This window comes from Vespa crabro, chromosome 6 (genome assembly GCF_910589235.1).
Source record: "Vespa crabro chromosome 6, iyVesCrab1.2, whole genome shotgun sequence".
In the NCBI taxonomy this organism is placed as follows: domain Eukaryota; kingdom Metazoa; phylum Arthropoda; class Insecta; order Hymenoptera; family Vespidae; genus Vespa; species Vespa crabro.
The window spans coordinates 9,312,619-9,332,804 of NC_060960.1; the positions used below are offsets into that span (position 1 = coordinate 9,312,619).

General features: G+C 33.9%; 1 protein-coding gene across 1 annotated transcript in view; it reads right to left on the reverse strand.

The window, feature by feature from the left end:
• LOC124425247 (eukaryotic translation initiation factor 5B) overlaps nt 1–19,930 on the reverse strand; it is a 34,550-nt gene extending 14,620 nt beyond the window's left edge. Inside the window, exons 1-14 of the mRNA XM_046965395.1 lie at nt 19,627–19,930; nt 18,428–18,822; nt 18,166–18,349; nt 17,702–18,034; nt 17,420–17,626; nt 16,823–17,277; nt 16,440–16,657; nt 16,109–16,311; nt 15,593–15,858; nt 15,421–15,502; nt 15,127–15,308; nt 5,375–5,451; nt 4,940–5,147; nt 4,559–4,654 (exon numbers count right to left, since the gene is read on the reverse strand). Coding sequence (XP_046821351.1) covers nt 4,559–4,654; nt 4,940–5,147; nt 5,375–5,451; nt 15,127–15,308; nt 15,421–15,502; nt 15,593–15,858; nt 16,109–16,311; nt 16,440–16,657; nt 16,823–17,277; nt 17,420–17,626; nt 17,702–18,034; nt 18,166–18,349; nt 18,428–18,822; nt 19,627–19,660 — 2,940 coding nt within the window. The 5' untranslated portion in view covers nt 19,661–19,930. The remainder of the gene's footprint in view (nt 1–4,558; nt 4,655–4,939; nt 5,148–5,374; nt 5,452–15,126; nt 15,309–15,420; nt 15,503–15,592; nt 15,859–16,108; nt 16,312–16,439; nt 16,658–16,822; nt 17,278–17,419; nt 17,627–17,701; nt 18,035–18,165; nt 18,350–18,427; nt 18,823–19,626) is intronic.
• Between the last annotated feature and the right edge of the window lie 256 nt (nt 19,931–20,186).

The following is a 20,186-nucleotide window of genomic DNA, read 5'->3' on the forward strand; positions in this document are numbered from 1 at the left end:
TTAAAGATAAAAGATTTATCGATTGATGTTAAATATGTGAATAATCGATAAATCATTACGATCTGATTGAATTTTTCTATGATATCGATTAAAAGATTCTAATGCATTACGATAAATAAATGATCGATAATACGATGAGATCTGAATGATTAATATTTCTTTCATCTTTTTTATTTTTTTTCTTTTTCTTTTTTTGTTTTTTTTTTTATTTATAACGATCGTACGTGTATAAATCAAATAGATCGTAGATATGAAAATAAATATACTTGATGTATGTGTGTGTACTTATGTCAGGAGAAGAAGAAAGAAAAAACAAAAAAGAAAAAAAAAAAAAAAGAAAAAAGAAAAAGAAAAAACAAAAAAGCAAAAGGAAAAAAAAATCAAAGATTCATTCGAAAAGAAAAAGAAAACGGTAAATACATCTTTTCTTTCTTTCCTTTATCATTTCCCTCCCACCCAATCATCCTATTTGTTCCCTTTCCTACCCCCCTCGCCCCGCCATCTCACTCATTTTTCCGTCCTAACACTTCTCTTGTACGACGCGACGAGGACGCATTTCCACGCCTTCTTTCGGAGCGTACGTTATCGGCACGTACACGTTGCGCAACGGCCTCGATAGGCTCTTTAACGCCGAACGGATATCCGGCGGATTCTTTTAGCATTGCCGTTCTTTACTTGCCGTTCCCTTGCCGTTCTTTCCTTCGCCGCACATTATCGGTTTCCCTTCTTTTTCTTTTTCTAACTATAATACAACACTCTCTGCCGACAGAGAGACGAGCACGCTCGATGACCCGACAAACGCGAACTCGCGCCGATATCGCGCGACCAACCGTTCGAAAAAAGAAAGAAAAAAAAGAAAAAAAAAAAAAAAAAAACAAACAAAACAAAAACAAAACAAAAACAAGAACGAACAAAAATGAACAATCGTGTGCATTTCCATTATATAATTTCCATTATATATACATACGTATATATATATGTATAATTTCATTATAATATATGTATAATATTTAATGTTCGTTTTTAAATTTCTATATGGAAAGAAAAAAAAAAAAAAAAAGAAAAGACAATCGTACGCATTTCGCTAATATCAAATCAACGATCGCCTAAGACACATTAAATTTATTCTCAAATTTCAATATGAAGAAGAAGAAGATCGAGAAGAATAGGAAGAAAAAAAATTGTAATATGTTCATTGGCTAAAAAATGTAAAATAAATTATTTTTATTACATATATTAAATGATACGCAATTATTAAGTTCTTTTTTCTCCGTATTATCTCAAATCAAATATCCGATTAAATCATTCGTAAGAGCGAGCTAAACTAATCGTTATCTGAAAAATATTTTTAGAAATTATTCTCATAAAACAAGATTGTGGTCGTAAAGTGTCATGAAACAGAGCGAAGTAAAAATTAATATTTTACAATGAAAAATACAAAAAGAGATAGAGAGAGAGAGATAGAGAGAGAGAGAGAGAGAGAGAGAGAGAGAGAGAGAGAGAGAGAGAGAGAGAGAGAGAGAGAGAGAGAGAGAGAGAGAAGACCAGAGAGAAAATGTGGCCATTGAATAATCCTAAACAAATATACATTCTATATCATTTATTTCAACGAATCAAAATTCCATCCAACTGATCTAATTAACAGTAAAAAAAAAAAAAAAAAAAAAAAAAAAAAAAAAAAAAAAAAAAAATAATAAAAAAAAAGTAAATAAAAATTTACGTCTCTAGAACGATTAGAAATGATTATTTTCATCGTAGTCATAAAATGTCACGAAACAACATAGTAGAAATTACTATCGTAAGTCATAAGAGAGAGAGAGAGAGAGAGAGAGAGAGAGAGAGAGAGAGAGAGAGAGAGAGAGAGAGAGAGAGAAAGAGAGAGAGAGGAAGAGAGATAGAAAGATAGATAAATAGATAGATAAAGAGAGAGAGAGAGAAAGAGAGACCGGATGAGAGCACGATATAACTTCCGCTCTTAAGAACCATATATACCAGACTAAAAAATGTCGGGGTTCCTCTAATTGGCGGAGGAGGATGCCACGAGGTTAGCCTGCCTACTTCGCGACAGAGTTTCACGAGTTTGCGAAACGTTCGGTTTAAAAAGTCAAAAATAAACTCGCCGGGACACGGCCGACCAGTCTGGGTTTGGAGTTACGCGTGGGCCAGAGCTACATACGTGGTCGGAGTTGCTTTCTACGAGAGATACATATATACCAACATATGCGCTTCGGGAATGCCCCTTATACAGAAGCTAGAACAGCTTTGTTAAATAACTTTGATCTCTGTTTGTCTGTCTGTCTGTCTCTCTCTCTCTCTCTCTCTCTCTCTCTCTTTCTCTCTTTTTTGTCTTTCTCTATCCTTTTCGATGCAGAATAGTTACAATAGTAATTCTTACTTCGTTTTTTTTTTTTTTTTTTTTTTTTTTTTCATGACACTTTATGACTACGATGAAAATAATTTCTAAATATTTTTCTGATAACGATTAGTTCTCAGAAAAAAAGCTTGCTCTAAGGGATGATTTAATGAATATTTTTTTTAGGAATCTATCTTTCTTTTCTCTCTCTCTCTCTCTTGGCGAATTCAAAAATAAAAATTTATACCTGATGACTAAATTATTAGGATCAGGATAGTCTTGTTAATTATTATCTATTTAAAATTCAATATTTTTCTCTATCAATTACTTCATAAAAATCGTTTAGTTAAATCGTAAATATATACTTATATATATAAATTTGTTTTTTGAATGAGAAAGTTTATTACTTTTTTTATGTCGATAATTCAAAAGATAAAAATTATTCTGTTCGATCATAATTGTAACAAGAATTTATCGTATAAAAATTTATTATATAATGAATATTTCTGCGCAATTTCAATGTAAAAAAAAAAAAAAAAAAAAAAAAAAAAAAAAAAAAAAAAAAAAAGAAAATTGATATCTTGTCTAACCTTTATTTTCAAAGTCGTTTAACTACAATTTCATAGTCTAGGCTAATATCGCGCTGATTAAAAAAAAAAGGAAAAAAAGAAAAACAAGAAAAAAAAAATTAGCATTAGAAAGGTCTCGAGCAAGGAATAAAATTGATTTTTTAAATGGCAAAACCAACATTTTCTTTGACTCCGCTACTCCATCTGTCCATCTCCCCACCCCTAAACTGAATAAAATTTATCGAAGTTCTTTCAAGTTTTCATTTAAAAATTCTTTTCCTTTTTTTTTTTTTCCCATCGATTATCGGACAATGTTACCGTTCGTTTTATGAAACGACTATTCTCCATTATCTTTCTGGTTTCCAAAAAAAAAAAAAAAAAAAAAAAAGAAAAAAAAAAGAAACAAAAAAGAAGAAGAAAAAAAAGAGAGAGAGAGGATAAAACCATTATATATTTTTCCTTCTTTCCTTTTTCATTTTATTATCATTATCATTATTATTATTTTGTTTTTCCTTTACTCTTATGATTTCCTCTTATCTCCTTTTCGAAGCTTGGGAATTCACCGGGTGCGGGTCCGAACGCCTACGAAATCAAGGCTAGGCAACCTGTAACACTCGCACGTTACCGCGTAAGGTGAGGCCAGTGGGATCGACTACCCACAACCTTCCTCCTACGAGGAAGAGAAAGAGACCTCGGATAAGGGACCGCGCGGATTCGAGTTGAGTTAAGTTGAGTCGAGTCGAAGTCGACGACTTGAGTTGGTATACAGAGACGTCCGTTCGTTTGATCGAGTCGATCGATCCAACCAACTGGATCGCCCATATACCTCGTGGAGGAACGAGTTCACCTACGCTCAACAATGATCACAGAGAGAGTATCCAACACCTTCCTTCTCTTCCCTTCTTTCATATTTCCACTTCCATTTCCATTTCCATTTCCCCTTCTCTTCGTCGTTCTCCTATTTCTCTTATTTCATCCATTTTATATATATATATATATATATATATATAAAATTTGACTCAAAATACATTCAACATTCGATCGAGATTTTGTAAAAAAAAAAGAAAAAGAAAAAGAAAGGAAAAAAAAGAAGACGTGTAAGTACAAAAAAAAAGAAAAAAAAAAAAAATAACAGAGTGCGAGAGGAAGCAAACGTGATGGGAAAAAAAAAAAAGAAAAGAGAAATAAATAAATAAAAGAGAAGAAAAAAGAATGAATAAATAAATAAATAATTCCATTTCCTATCGGACCGTAATGGCTCTAATACGATAGTAAACACAGAGCGAATACTTCGAATCTCCCACGCGAATCTCTCGCGAAAAGATTCTACCTACGTTATTCGTCACTACTACCAGACTGGCCTCTCACTAACCTTTCTCCTACGTCACATTTGTGTGTCGTAGTTGTCGAGAAAAAACAGAAAGAAGGAAAAAAAAAAAGGAGAAAAAAAAGAAAGAAAAATTAACAGAAGAAAGAAGAAGTTAGGAAATATTTAAGAGTTGTCTCGGCACTTAACGAAAATCACTAAAGTTAGGAGGAAACAAATGGAATAAAAAAAAAAAAAGGGAAAAAAAGAGAGAAAAAAAAGAAAAAAAAAAAAAAAGAAAAAAAAAACAAACAAAATCGAATTACTCACATCTTTGCTTGGCACGCAGAGCGGCGTTCCTTCCTTAACGATACCGGCTTCGACCATAACGCCCATCACTATAGGATCTCTTGAATTGAAGATATACTGCGTAAAGAGAAATGAATGAAATGAAAACTGTGAATGAATGAATGACTGAATGAACGAACGAACGAACGAAACCGGATTTTTTTCTACTATTCCTTTCTTTTTCGTCGCTATATATTAATCTTTTTTTATTTTTTTATTTAATTTTTTTCTTTTTTTTTTTTTGTTCTTTTTTTTTTTTTTTTTACTTTTACTTTTCTTCCACCAGCACTAAGATATTTCATTCGCAATACGTTATACGATATTACTATGTAAATGTAAACACAAGTTTATGTTAAGTATTACCTGCGGTAAGACACGTAGTTTGCAAGGAAAAACGGCAATGTGTTTATTCTCGTCTCGCTTGCGTTGTTTAAGTTCCTCCCTGTAGGATGTGAACTTGTCGAACAGGTGGTAGATGATGTCGGCTTGGAAGATCTTGACCCCCAACGAGTCGGCGAGTTCTTGTGCGTCCCTCTCTATCTTTACATCAAACGCCAGAATTGTGGCATATCTGTGCGATAGAGCAAAAGAAAATGTTGCTTATGTGAAATTACGGAGTAAACCAGCGTACTTCCTTCAGCGAAGAAATTGAGAAAGAACGAGAGAGACAGAGAGACAGAGAGATAGAGAGAGAGAGAGAGAGAGAGAGGAGAGAGAGGAGAGAGAGAGAGAAAGGGAGAAGGAAAAAGAAAAGGAAGAAAGAGAGAAAAAGAAGATTACAAATTAAAGGATACTCACTGACTGTCGTGTTCAAGCATAATCGAGGCCTTCATCACGTCCTTCTTCACGACTGGTCCAATTCGTATACCAGAATACTGTGAGAAAACAAACGAGCAAACATCGAGCGATTAAAATTTAGATTTAGGATGAACGATTTATCGTCGCAAGAGGAGAAAATGCATACACGCATACACGCATACATACGTACATATATACATATATACAAATATATATGTATGTACATATGTACGTGTACATATACATATATATATATATGTATGTTTAATATATACGTATATGTATATAAATATATATATGTATATATATACATATATATATATATATCAAATCTTCCGTATACGTTCTCTTTTCACGTGTAACACCCACACGAATAAACGATCGTGTAGAGAGGACACGTGCATGCAAACGTATGAGAGAGAAAGATAGATAGATAGAGAGAGAAAGAGAGAGAAAGAGAGAGAGAAAATACGAAGAGACAGACGATGTGACGTAAAAATAACTTGTGACGCATGCCGTCCGGATTCGGCCGGGCGGTGCGACGAGACGCAACGCGTAGAAATAAACGCACCGATGGGGACCTACAAACAAGCTATTCGGCGGCGTCAACCAAGGCGCCATTTAATCATCCCTGCCTATCCTTACTCGCGTACTTATATGCGTACATACATCATGAATGCATACATACATACTCCCGTGTGTTCCCCTAATATTGGAGAAAATTCAGAAATGCTGCTGTAAATCTTCTTTGTATTTCATCTTTCTTTTTCTTTTTTTTTTTTTTTTTTCGTTCGACATCGTTTGCATACGTACATATGCATTCACGTATATGTACATCATATATATATATATATATAATGGTCATAGAGAGAGAGAGAGAGAGAGAGAGATAAAGAAAAGGGAAAGAGAAATCGGTTGTTATTCGATTATCGAAAAAAGAAAGAAAAGGGAGAAAGAAAAGAAAGAGAGAAAAAAAAAAGAAAAAAGATATGGACGAAAGCTTGTACGATCCATTTTGGTAGGCATTTACGAGATAACGTTGCTTTTTAGGACTTCCGGTGGATTTCTACGAACGAATGAACGAACGAATGAACGAACGAACGAACGAACGAACGAACGACCGACCGACCGACCGACCGACCGACCGACCGACCGACCGACCGACCGACCGACCGACCGACCGACCGACCGACCGACCGACCGACCGACCGACCGACCAACCGACCGACCGACCGACCGAACGAACAAACGAACGAACGATCCAACTTAAACCCCTGCCTGCATACCTGAAGATCAAGGAGACAGAGAGGAATACGACGGGAGGAGGATCATTGACCGAGTTCAACGAAGATTATGCGTGGGCCCCCATTAGAAAGTGGTAGGTATCCAAATTTGACGTGGAAGCGAGGAGATGGCGAGGAGGAGGAGGAGGAGGAGGAGGAGAGGGAGGAGAAGTTGAAGAAAAAAGAAAAGAAAAGACAAAAAAAAAAAAAGAAAATTTGAATTTCTTAATGATTTTAAACGAGATATACCGCGAAGCTTCGATAAAGAAGGAAAAAGATCGTGCAGCGTTGGGAAGAGAGGAAGAAGAAGAGGATGAAGAGGAGGAGGAGGAGGATGAAGAGGAGGAGGAGGAGGAGGAGGAGGATAAAGGGAAGGGGGGAGGGACGATCATTGGAGCAACGACGGACGGCAGATGTTACCAAGGAAAGAAATGTTGGTATAAACGGCAGGAAGTCGAAAGAGGGAGAGAGATAGATAGATAGATAGATAGATAGAGAGAGAGAGAGAGAGAGAGAGAGAGAGAGAGAAGAGAGTCGACTTCCGGCATTTAAAATCAGCCGGTAGGGCACACAGATCCTCTATAGCCTCTCGTCGTAACAACGGAACGTTTCCCGAAGAAGGAAATGCTAATTTATTAAACTCGAGTTTGCTAAACTTGGCTCCTTCTCTACCTCTCATTTTCTCTCTCTCTCTCTCTCTCTCTCTCTCTCTCTCTCTATCTCTCTCTCTTTTTTTCTCTTTATCTATTTCTGTGGCATCCTGTCTTACCGGTAGTGACGTCGAATTTGATTTCGTGATCGTAACTTATTTAACAAGCTCGATAACGGGACGAAATTAAAAAGAGAAGGAGCGAGAGAGAGAGAGGGGGGGGTAGAGAAATTAATCTGTAGAAATTTAATAAGGAAATAGTTTCCCAATGTTAGTTCAAGAAAAAAAAAAAAAAAAAAAAAGAGGAAAAAATAGAAAATAGAAAATAGAAAAGAAATGAAAGGAAAAGGAGAGGAAAAAAAAGATAATAAAAAATAATAATTCTTCCTTAGAAACTCTAATTAAGAATTTTAATTATCTCACTCTCTCTCTCTCTCTCTTTCCCTCTCTTTCTGTCTTCTTTTCCTTCTCTCTCTCTCTCTCTCTCTCTCGTTTCTCTTTTCATATTCACGTGGCTTCCGTTGAATCATGAAAACGCACGCGGATATATCGCGACTTGTAAAAGGCCGCGATGCCGGTGCATATATACATACATATATATATATATATATATATATATGAATGTATATACATATATATGCACACTCGGTAGACCGACGTACGTTCGCGTGTTTGCACCCCGCATCCGCTCCCATGTCCCTGCGCGTAGTCGGGACTTATATACAACACCACACGGTTAAAAACAATGCGAGGAAACGAGCCATCTTTTCCTGCTGCGTTGCCGTTTGCCGTTGCAGTTGCCGATGCACATTGAGAGAGACAGAAAGAGAGAGAGAGAGAGAGAGAGAGAGAGAGAGAGAAAAGGAGACGCTCCTTCTCGTCCGCTCTCTTAGGTGCACTTGACGCAGGATGCAATATTGAAAGAACCAGTACATATAATACAATAAACGTGAATGTATGTGTATCTCTCTCTCTCTCTCTCTCTCTCTCTCTCTCTCTCTCTCTCTCTCTCTCTCTCTCTCTCTCTCTCTCTCTCTCTCTCTCTCTCTCTCTCTCTCTCTCTCTCTCTCTATGTGTGTATATGAGAAAGAAAGAGAGAGAGAGAGAGAGAGAAACATCAAAAGTTAAGATTACATTCGAGTTTCGAATAATGCAATGAAACCATACTTTTATATTAAAAGTTACATTGTTCACTTTGCGACACCAATTTTTTTTTGTGTTATGAAGAAGATACTTCAATTTGTATATATATTTTTAATATTTTGTGTAATTATATTTGATAACAGGATCATGTGTCGCACATGATATGCATAGATACATTAAAGTGAATAAGAAAGAGGGAAAGAGAGAAAGAGAAAGAGAGATATGTGGGGGACGATAAAAAAATTTTTTTTTATATTAGAAATGAAATTATTATATTTTGTTATTTTGCGACGTCAATGTTTATACCGCCAAGAGAAAAATAACCAATTGTTTTCTTTCTTCTTTTATTTTTGTTTTTAATATTTTTTTAAATGTACTTGTAAATATTTCCTTAAATATTTTTTTATAAAACCACATTAATATGCATATGCACATAATAGGATTATCTGTTGCATATGATATGCATAGATATATTGCAGCAATTGCATACGCAATAATTTCCTCATTTATTATATGCATATACGTATATGATAAATATAATGCATAGATATGTACTGTAACAATTGCATATGCAACAATTTTTGCATTTATCTATCTATATATATATTGTATATAAAAATATAATGCAGGTAGGCGCATCGGAATAATTGCATATGCAACAATACTTTTTATTGCATGTATAAAGAGAATATAAATTGCATATATATATATATATATATATATATATATATATATATATATATATGTAGATATGAGAAAACTGTTTGCAATCTTTTATGCAAGTATGTATATGGAAACCCATTGTATCAACTAACGAATTAATTTTCATTAGCCGTCATTATAGATAAGAAATAAAAGTCATCTATCGAAGTCGTGAAAAATCAAATTAAATCAAATCAAATCAAATCGAATCAAATCGAATCGAATCGAATCGAATAGAGTCGAGTCAAGTCGATTGCGTGAGCAAAACGATGAATCGCGAACGAACGAACGAACGAACGAACGAACGAACGAACGAAGAAACGAACGGCCTTACCGAATTAACGATTCTTATCAAGCGTCTTCCTGTCCTCGTCCTGTTTAAACGAACAGTATCGGAATCGATAGTTAACCGGGACACGCACTACCTTCTTGGAAGTAACTAGCCAACACGCAAGCTGATTAATAATCGCTTGTCGATACAAAAAGAAATTGCCAGTACGAGCACGAATCATTTTTCCGAGCATTCAAAATAAATAATCTAAGCAATTTGATCTAAGAACTCCTTGTAGATATATATATTATATTGTCTACAAGGAATTGAACTCTTAATGGAATATATTGAAAAATTATTTAAAAAAAAAAAAATTATTTTAAAAACTTGTTAAAAGAAAATTCTCTGTTTTATTTTCTTCTTTTTTCCTTTTTTTCTTTTTCTTTCTTCAAAATTTCACATTAATAACGATTCTAATCCTTCCCAATTAGATCCATAAATATCTTAATTCGAACAATTCAATCCAAAAGCACTTTGTATTATCTTCTAACGCTGATCGAATATATCGAAAAAATTTTTTTCTTTTCTTTTTTCTTTTTTCAAAATCTCATATCGACCAATCGTGATTTCAATCTCTTCAATTCGAAAAATATCTTTATCCGTAACAATTTGATCTAAGACCTCGTTTTATTATTTTCTAATCGATCAAATATTTTGAAAGAAATTTTTACGAAATTTCATATTTATTAATATATTTCTAATCCTATAAATTCGAACTATATCTAAATATTTTATATATATATATATATATATATGTGTGTGTATATATTGGAGTAAAAATTTTTGTAAATTATATGCAATTTTCATGTAACACCGACTATTACTAAAGCACATAAATCTTACGCAATCTTATTTCATTTTCATTTTTCTTTCATTGCAAAAATTAATTCTTATCTTAATAATATCCAAAAGTAATTGTAATTCTTAAATATATCATATATTTAATATATAGCATTACAATAAATATATTGAAATACGTAAAATTGCATTTAAAACTTCATTATATTAATATTATTTTTCTATTAAATTAGAACAAAAATTTTGTTATAGAAGATTCATATCGTATTTCTCGTATCCTCTTTAACGTCGTTCCAATCTAGAAGAAAAATATTTGTAAAAGTCCATACACGAATGTAACCGTTCAAACCATATTCATTCTCTCTCTTTCTCTGTCCCTCTTCCTCTCCCTCTTTCTCTCTCTCTCGCCCCTCAACATTCTCGAGTAAACACGTAAAGAATATGAAGATAGCGTTGCTTGGAAATCTCCGAAAATCGTCTTTTATCACCTGCCGATGTGATTTTGTGAAAGTGCTATCGTTCAACCCTCCTCTTCGTTCCAACGAAAAAAGGAAAAAAAAATAAAAAAAAAAAAAAAAAAAAAAAGAAAGAAAGAGGTCGACTCCCTATCTCTTTATCTCTTGACTTCGACGAAAGTCAAAAACTTGAGTTTCGATCGAGAGAAAACGAGTAGGAAAAAAAAAAAAGAAGAAAAAAAAAGAATAAGAGAAAGAGAAAAATAAGAGAGAGAGGGGAATGAGAGAGAATGAGAGAGAAAGAGAGAGAGAGAGAGAGTATCTGTACAACGAAACGTACGAGTACATTAGATCGTTATAAAGGAAGAAGAAACGAGGAGAGTATAATTTTACGATTACCTACTACGATTTAGCGGGGGCTAGAAATCGTGCGATCTTTCGTCGTTATTAGAAGGAAGAACGAACGGGGATAAAAGAGAGATAGAGAAGTTCCTTCTCTGTGTATGAGTTGGTAATACATACGTAAATACGTGTGAGTGCACGAACGAGAGTGTGTGCGTGTATGTATACGTGCGCACGTGTGTGTGTGTGTGTGTGTGTGTGTGTGTGTGTGTGTGTGTGTGTGTGTGTGTGTGTGTGTGTGTGTGTGCAAAAGATAGATAGAGAGAAAGAGAGAGAGAGGAGAAGAGGGGAAAAAAGAGAAAAAGAAGGAAAGAAATATCCGGCGGTTCCCATACGGGCCGTGGAGCGCAAAAATGAATCGACGGATGCGACGTAATGAGAAATTGCATTTCCTGGTTATAATAATCGAACAAGTGAAAAAGAAAAGTGGTGCGTGCGTTGCTTTCGCTTACAAAAAAGAAAAGAAAAGAACAAAAAAAAATAAAAACAAAAGAAAAAAAAAAGAAAAGAAAAAGGAAAAAACCAAAGAGGAAAAGAGAGAGAGAGAGAGAGAGAGAAAAAGGAAATGAAAGAAAATTAGAAGATGAAAAGAAATAAAAAAATCATACGCTTTCCTACTCTTAAAAAGATACAGAAATCGTGTGCTCTCCTTTAATGGATATACATTCTATGTATATCGACATACATATACAACCACGTATCATTCTCATACATACAAATATCCAAGCACACACACACACACATACATGCAGAGAACAAACACATATATAGCATGTAGAGAATACGTGTAGTTTCATTAACGAGTATTCACTCCTTTTTGGTTGTGCATAACCCTTTATGCCAAAAAGGCAAACGATTCGAGAATCCTCCGTCCCTCGGTCCCTCCCACCCTCCGACCGTCCATTCGTCCACCCACGGTGCTCTCGCTCCCAGTGTGGGCAGTTTCCTGTACGTTGGTCACGTATTCCTTTTTTTCAGCCTACACACATCCGCGCGTTCGAGCGAGCGTGCGTGCGTGCGTGCGCGCGCGCGCGCGCTAGCTTCGACGAACGAATGAAAGGGGGAGAAGGAAGGAAGAGGAGGAGGAGGACGAGGCGGAGGAGGAGGGGAAAAAGGAGGAAGAGGTAGAGGTTGATGTGAAGAGGAGAAGAAGAGGAAAGAGGGTTCCTCATGTTGGAAGTTCACTCTCTACACATACATAAATATATATATATATATATATACATATATATATTTACACACACAATTGCACGATGTTCCTTCGTCCCTTTCCAAACATATGTATATATACATACACATCATATATCTGTACTTATTTGGAGTCCCCACGTGAGGATGCTTACATATATGTGTGTGTGTGTGTATGTGTATGTGTGTACGTGTGTGTATTCTGTACACAGGGGACGTAGTCGATAGGGTATACGTGTACGCGCTGTCGCCCGTACGTCTATATACATAGCTACCTCTTCGGCTGTGCGTGCATGCGATAAACGTGACGTCACGTAGCCGCGTGATCGTGCAAGATAGAGTGGGGGGGAGAGCCCATTCATAACCCGAGCAAGGACAGCCTTAAGGCCGCCTCGGACGATACGTTACTTCGATTAGTAACAAACTAACATTCTCTCTCTTTCTTATTCTCATTTTTTTTCTTTCTTTCTTTCTTCCTTTTTTTCCTCTCTCTCTCTCTCTCTCTCTCTCTCTCCCTCTCTCTCTCTCTCTCTCTCTCTCTCTCTCTCTCTCTCTCTCTTTCCATCGTGTATCCCAACCTATTAAAAAGTCATGAATGTAGTCAACGTTTAAAGAAAAATAATATAAGGTGAAAGTGAAAAAGAAAATTATACACTACGTTCTCTATTAATTAACGATCAATAATAAATACGACGTTTCTATATCGAAGAAATTAATAATTAAATATTACAAATATATATATATATATATATCTTAATCGCATAGCTACGATATACAATATAACCTTTACTAATATCGATCATAAATAAATACTGACGTTTTGATATCGAAGAAATTTATAAATATAAATATTTATCTTTCCATCTCTCTTTCTCTCTCTCTCTCTATTTCTCTCGATCACGTAGCTATAATATTCGATATAACCTCTACTCGTTTACAAAATGGCGGACAGCCATTAGCGTGAAATATTTTAGTTATGGGGGAAAAAAAAAAAAAAAAAAAAGAAGTATTGGAGAACTTTCTTTTCTTTTTTATCTTTCTTTTCCGCCCCTATCCCGCCTATCCGATTCTCCTAACCCCCGAAATATACGATACATGAAAGAAATAGAATATTCTTTAACGTTGATACATATATATGTCCTAAACCGATGGACACAAAGTTAAAATCTATCTCTCTCTCTCTCTCTCTCTCTTTCCCTCCCTTTCCCCCTTCACCCTCTCTCTCTCTCTCTCTCTCTTTTTCTCGCATGGCGGTGAATGCGCAATTAAGACACCCTGTAGAAGACTACGAGGCGTGCCCACGGATGTACCGCACGGCTGATAGCACGATGGATCACGACTACAAGCACCGTGTGCGACCAATGAGCCGTATCCTGCTAAACTGTTAAGAAGGAAGTGGTTCGTTGCTGCTCTCTCTCTCTCTCCCTCTCTCTGTATATACCCTCCTGTTCTTGCCTCTCTCTCTCTCTCTCTCTCTCTCTCTCTCTCTCTCTCTTTCTATCACTCCTCTCCTGCCTTGAGCGACGACGAACACGCGTTCGTTTGCGATGCGTGTGTACGACTAGCCCTGGCTGCCTGGCTGCCTGCCTTCCTTCCCTCTTTATTTTTCTTTCTCTTTCCCTCTCTTTCTTGCTACTTTACTCTCTACCTCTACCTCTCTCTCTCTCTCTCTCTCTCTCTCTCTCTCTCTCTCTCTCTCTCTTTCTTACATCTACCATTGTACCTTATATCCTTTTCTCGACCATTTCGTAATACATCGACCGCTTGCGAGACACTATGTACGGTTTTTGCGATTATAAAATTTTGCAAAAAGAACCAATTCCAATAACGACAAAGCTAAACGCGTTAAGAAGAACAGGTTGCGTCGTTGTTCACATGTACGTACATGTACGTTGAAAAAGATCGAAAGTTTTATCTTTTCAAATTGTTTTATTATCGTTAATCGTTCGTTCGTTCTTTGGCGTGTGATTATTTAGATGACGGGAAAAAAGAAAAAAAAAAAAAAAGGAAAGAAATAAAAAAAAGAGAGAGAGAGAGAGAGAGAGGGAAAAAAGAAAACTTTAACGATAGTTTTTTTTTCTTTTTTTGAGAATAACTCGACGTCGTAAAATACAAGTTGAAATTTGATGCATTATATTTTATACATTAATATTTCGAATTAATAATAATAGGTATACGAGGGAGATAAAAATTCCTATGAATGAGTACATAGCTCTTTGCTTATGATCGTTCATTTTCTTTTCTACCTATGCCATTTTTTTCTTCTCTTTTTTTTTCTTTTTTCTTTCTTTTTTTTTTTTTTTTTTTAAATATGTGACGATTTTTCGAAAATATTAAATTGATAAATTTTTCGTTCGGTTTTACGTTTTAACGCGACGAACACGTTCGTCGTCTTTTACGACCGATCGCGACATCTAGTGAAAGATTTAAGCTTGAAGCAAAAGATAAAAAAAAAAGAGGTTAAAGAAAAAAAGGAAAGAAAAAATGACACGCGGCGACATCTAGTTCATTTTTTAAGATACATAAAAGTTCATTCATCGACGAACATAGGATACGGTAGAGATCCCATATATATATATACATAATATATAAAATATAAAATATAAAATATAATATATATATATATATATATATATATATATATATATATAAAATTTTGTTAATTTGTAAGAATTAGCTTTAACTATTTTTTTCACAAAATAAACTTGCCCCACTTTCAAAATCAACAGCTCATATATATGTATATATTCATATATATATATATATACATTTTTTTTTCCTAAACTTTTTAATATACTTACCGGAATTTTGCTGCTCCTAAGGAAATCTAACAATGCTTCCAGGGCACCCAATGTTGACGCTTGGACGTATACACCCCTTTCGGCAAGTCTTATATTTCCAAGAGCACTGCTGAGTTCTTTAGATATTTCTTCTTTAAGGACATCGACCTCGTCTGGTTTTTGTGCGACTTGAAGATTCAATCCTAAATAAGGGAAGATATACAAAGGAAGAACGATATTATTAATTCTTGATCAATTTCATTTTTATAATAATAATAATAATAATAATAATAATAATTAACGTTTGAAATATACCTGCGATAGCTTTTTCTAAATCCTTCGCAGCTATCTTGACACCTTGCGCAGCCATAACTTCGCGATGCTCGATATATGCATTCTAATGAATGAGAGAACGGCGAACACGTATGATTAATAAAAATTATTTTAATTATTATAATTGTATAATGGTATTAATTAAACGACTAACCTTTACTCTCAATTCTTTTAACGGTTGCGGCATAAGAAGTGAACGAATTTGTGTAACTATAGGTCCATCTGTTCCCGCGACTATCATTGTATCACCTTCCTTCAACATACCATTGACTAGAATACAATCTATCGTAGTTCCTAAGCCAGGTAATGCTTTAACCTCTAGTACAGTAGCTTGAAGCTCTTCGCTGTACATAAGTCTCTTAGCTAACGGGCCCTGGGAAGCATCGACTATTAATGCTAGCAAGTTTCCCATGCCCTCACCTAAATAATAGAAGAGAGAGAGAGAGAGAGAGAGAGAAAAAGAAAAAGAAAAAAAAGAGAAAAAAAAGAAAAAGAAGAGAAAGGAGAGGAGATAAAAAAAAAAAAAGAAGAAGAAAAAAAAAGGAGAGAAAGGAAAGAGAGAGAGAAAAAAAAAGAAATTGTACATGTACATCATTTTCATAGACTCCGATAAATTGAGAATTCAATTATGATTTACCCATTAAATATCGTTCTTTTCAATCGCACGTACCTGTTATGGCACTCGTAGGAACTAATGACACGTAACTACGTGGATCTGGATTTTCATAAAATAACGCCGCGTTTAGGCCCTGCTCGGCAAATTGCACTATAACGTCTTTCGAACGTTTCTCAAATTCTCGTTGCGTATTAATGGCCTGACTTTTAATAATATCTTGAACATCCTTTCGATTCATCGTTTGCCAGTCATACAACCTATATATTATATGTATATATATATATATATATATATATAATAAAATATATTAAAGCTTAATAATATCAATATTATAGGATTATAATAGATATAGTAAAATGATTAATTTTTTCTTTTTTTTAATTACCTGTCGATCTTATTAAGGGCAACAACAAATGGACACTTCTTAGCTTTCAATAGATTTATACTTTCTATCGTTTGTGGTTCCAAACCGTGCATAATATCAACTACTAAAATTGCTATATCGCAAAGAGAAGATCCTCGACTTCTGAGATTACTGAAGGATTCGTGACCAGGCGTATCTATTATCAATAGTCCCGGTATCTTAAATATTTTATCAGCGAACTGTGTGAAAAAAAAAAAAAAACAAAGAAAAATAGTTATTCCCAATTAGTTACGAAATAATCTTTTGGGTAAGAGGAAAAAGAAGAAGGTAAAAGGGAAGGGAAGGGAGGGGAGGGGGGGAGAGAAAAGGAGAGAAGAAAAAATTGTACGTAACGACGTACTTACACCCTTCACATGTTTCGTTGATTCTTGTATCGCATCAATGGGCACATTGGTAGCACCAATTTGTTGCGTAATACCACCTGCCTCGCCGTCTTGCACATTGGTTCTCCTTAATTTATCGAGAATCTTTGTTTTTCCGGTATCTACATGACCCAATACACAAACAACAGCTGCTCTCAAATTATCTAAAGATTTCTTTTTTTCCGCTTCGATTCGACGATTTTGTATACGTTCTTGAGCACGTTCCTTCTTACGTGCCGCATCCGGTAGCTTATCTTCCAATCCACTATCTTCCTCGCTCTCATCTTCAGATTCTGATTCACTTTCGCTTTCACTTTCGGATTCACTTTCTGACGTTTCTTTCTTATCTAAATCTACTTCCAAATGTGACTTCTCTTGATCGGGTAAAATCATTTCCTTAGTTTCCTCAGGCGTTTTCGATGCTTCATCGGATTTGTCTATTTTATTAATATATATATGTATATATTATTTCTAACGACAGGGATAATATCGAATGTAAAGATGAAGATAAAAAAGAAAAAAAAGAAAAAAAAGAAAAAAAGAAAAAAAAGAAAAAAAAGAAAAAAAAAAGATATTTACCTTCCTCTTCCTGTTCATCGCCGCTACTTTCAGCATCCCAAGAATCCTTTACTTCCTCTTCCTTTTTATCACTAACGTCCTTTGGCGTTTGATCAACTATTTCAACTTGAACGCGATCCGTATCAGTTTCTGTATCTTCTAATTTTTTATCATCTTTCTCTTCCACGCTAACTTGTTGCTTTATTTTATTTTGTCTTATTCTTGTACCTTAATAAAATGAATATTAAAATCGAATATATTATTAATCGTTCATTGGGAAAATATTCATTTTAATAAATATACCTGCTCTAGGCTTTTTATCTCCCACATCAGGTAAATCTAAACCTTGAGCTTTAAGAGCATCGATCATAGCTTGAGCTCTAGCTCTGTCCTGTTTTTGTTTCGTTGTTAAAAGCTTTCCTTCGGCTTTCAATCTTTCTTTCCTTTGCTTTTCCTTCAATTTTTTCCTTTCCTTTCGTTCCTGTTCCAATTGAAGTTGTTCTAATCTAGCTTTCTCACGTAATTCTTCTTGTCTTATCCTTTCTTCCTCCTCTCGTTTTAATCGTTCCTCTTCCTCCTTTAATTTTCTTAAAGCCTCTTGCATAGCAGCAATAGTCTTCTTACCGGGTCCTTTAGCTAAATCATAAATTTATTTACGTAATATAAATGTACAAAATTTTTGATTTACCATTGAAATGTCGTTTATACGCATAAATCATATTTAATATCATTCCATGAAATTATTTAATTATCATAAGTCAAAATACCTTTTTCTTTAGCATCCTCTTTAGCGCCCTTCTTCTTCTTTTTCTTTCCATCCTCAGCTTCACCCGTATCTCCTTCAGCTTCTGCAACATTAGATACTTTCTCTTCCACATTTTTTTCATTTAGTTTTTCATTACTTTCAGGCTTTTTCGTTATCTCTCCGCCTTCGGCTTTCTTAATAGCCTCCTAGAATAAAATTTTTTTTTATAGATTAAATCAAATATCGTATAGGTAAAAATGCATTGAACAATTTTTATTACTCACTGCTTTTTTTAAGGCCAATTTCTTTTGCTTCTCTCGTTCTTTCTTTTCTTTTTTCTTTTGGGCTGCAGTTTTTACAGTACCACCTTCCATATCGTCATCGCCGGTAACAATTGCATCATCAATGGCCGCTTCATTATTAATATCATTTTTTGATTCTTCCTTTATGTCCTTACTTTCACCTTTATCCTTTTTCTTATCTTTCTTTGCTTTCTTCTTTTTATCCTCATCTATTTTCTGTTCCGAATCATCTTTAACTTCCTTATCATCTTTAATTTCTTTTATTTCCTTTATATCTTTAACCTCTTTGACAGATGCTTTTTGACCGGAATATTCCAATTCTAATTCTGCCAGAACCTTCTCAATGTCCTCGTCACTATCATTACGCTTTCTTCTTGCTATTCATACAGACAAAAATCTTTTTTAATGTATAAACGACATATCTTACGATATCAATATTATACATTAAAAATTAATGGTAAAGCGTTAAATCATATATATATATATATATTTATAATGTTTTAAAAAGATAATAACATACGCACATGCAATATATAAAATTTAAATATTTATGATAATATCAAGAAAAAATTCAACTCAGAATTGACAACATATATATATATATATATATATATATATATATATATATATATATATATATTAATAATTAAATAACTTATAATATGTAATAAATTATAAAATATAAATATTATTTTATACACATATTTTTAATAGATAACTATCTGTGATATGTGATAAATTATTAAATATAAGTATTATTTGATATATATATATATATATATATCTGTAATAATAAATTATATAAAATTTATTTCTTTACATTTGAAATATGTTGCTATTCTATCATACGTATGTTATAGAGAAAATATAGATATTACAAAATATACAATTTACAATATATAATACGATATTACAATTCTTTCAATGTAGAATACTATATTGAATTTCTAATGGATAAATTATTGCGAAAAGTTACGTAAATACAATATATCGAGACGTAATATTGGTTACATGAAGCACATATGTTATCGGCAGAATTGAGGTTAAACGAAAAGCAGACGACGAGTTGTTAGATCGAAAAATAGCATTCGATTTATATAATAATATATATGTGGATTAATATAAACGTTGTCTGTTATAAAATTGAATGATATAAAAATAATTAACAAATATTTCCTCACCCTTTTTCCCTTTTTTCGGTTGAGATTCCTGCATCTTTCACTGATTTCAAAGATCAACTTTATTTTTATAAAATAAATATTTTTTCCCTTTCCGAATTTCTTAATATATTAAATTTTATTACGTTTTTAATTGTCCTTTCTATCATACGGATGATATCTGTATGCAGATCCTTCTGTACTCTGATCACGAAAAAGGCTGTACACCTACGATCAAATCATGCCATACATACTCCATATATACAATAAACGGTAAAGAATGGTCTGAAGTTGTTTAGAAATATCTTTAGTCAAATATCGTTTCAACACTGCAATCGCGCCCAACAAACTTTTATTATCGAATACTATCGATGTTTTTAAAGATTTTCACATTTTCTGATATTAACCAATCACGTAACCAATCAGTGTATTCCTACATAGTCACACGTGATTGGCTTACTACATCACTTTACATTTTACGAGATAAAAATATATTCAAAATGTTATTTCTTTACGGAATATTTCGAGAATAAATTATATTTTCTCTTTTTTTCTCTCTCTATATATATGTAAATTAATTCATA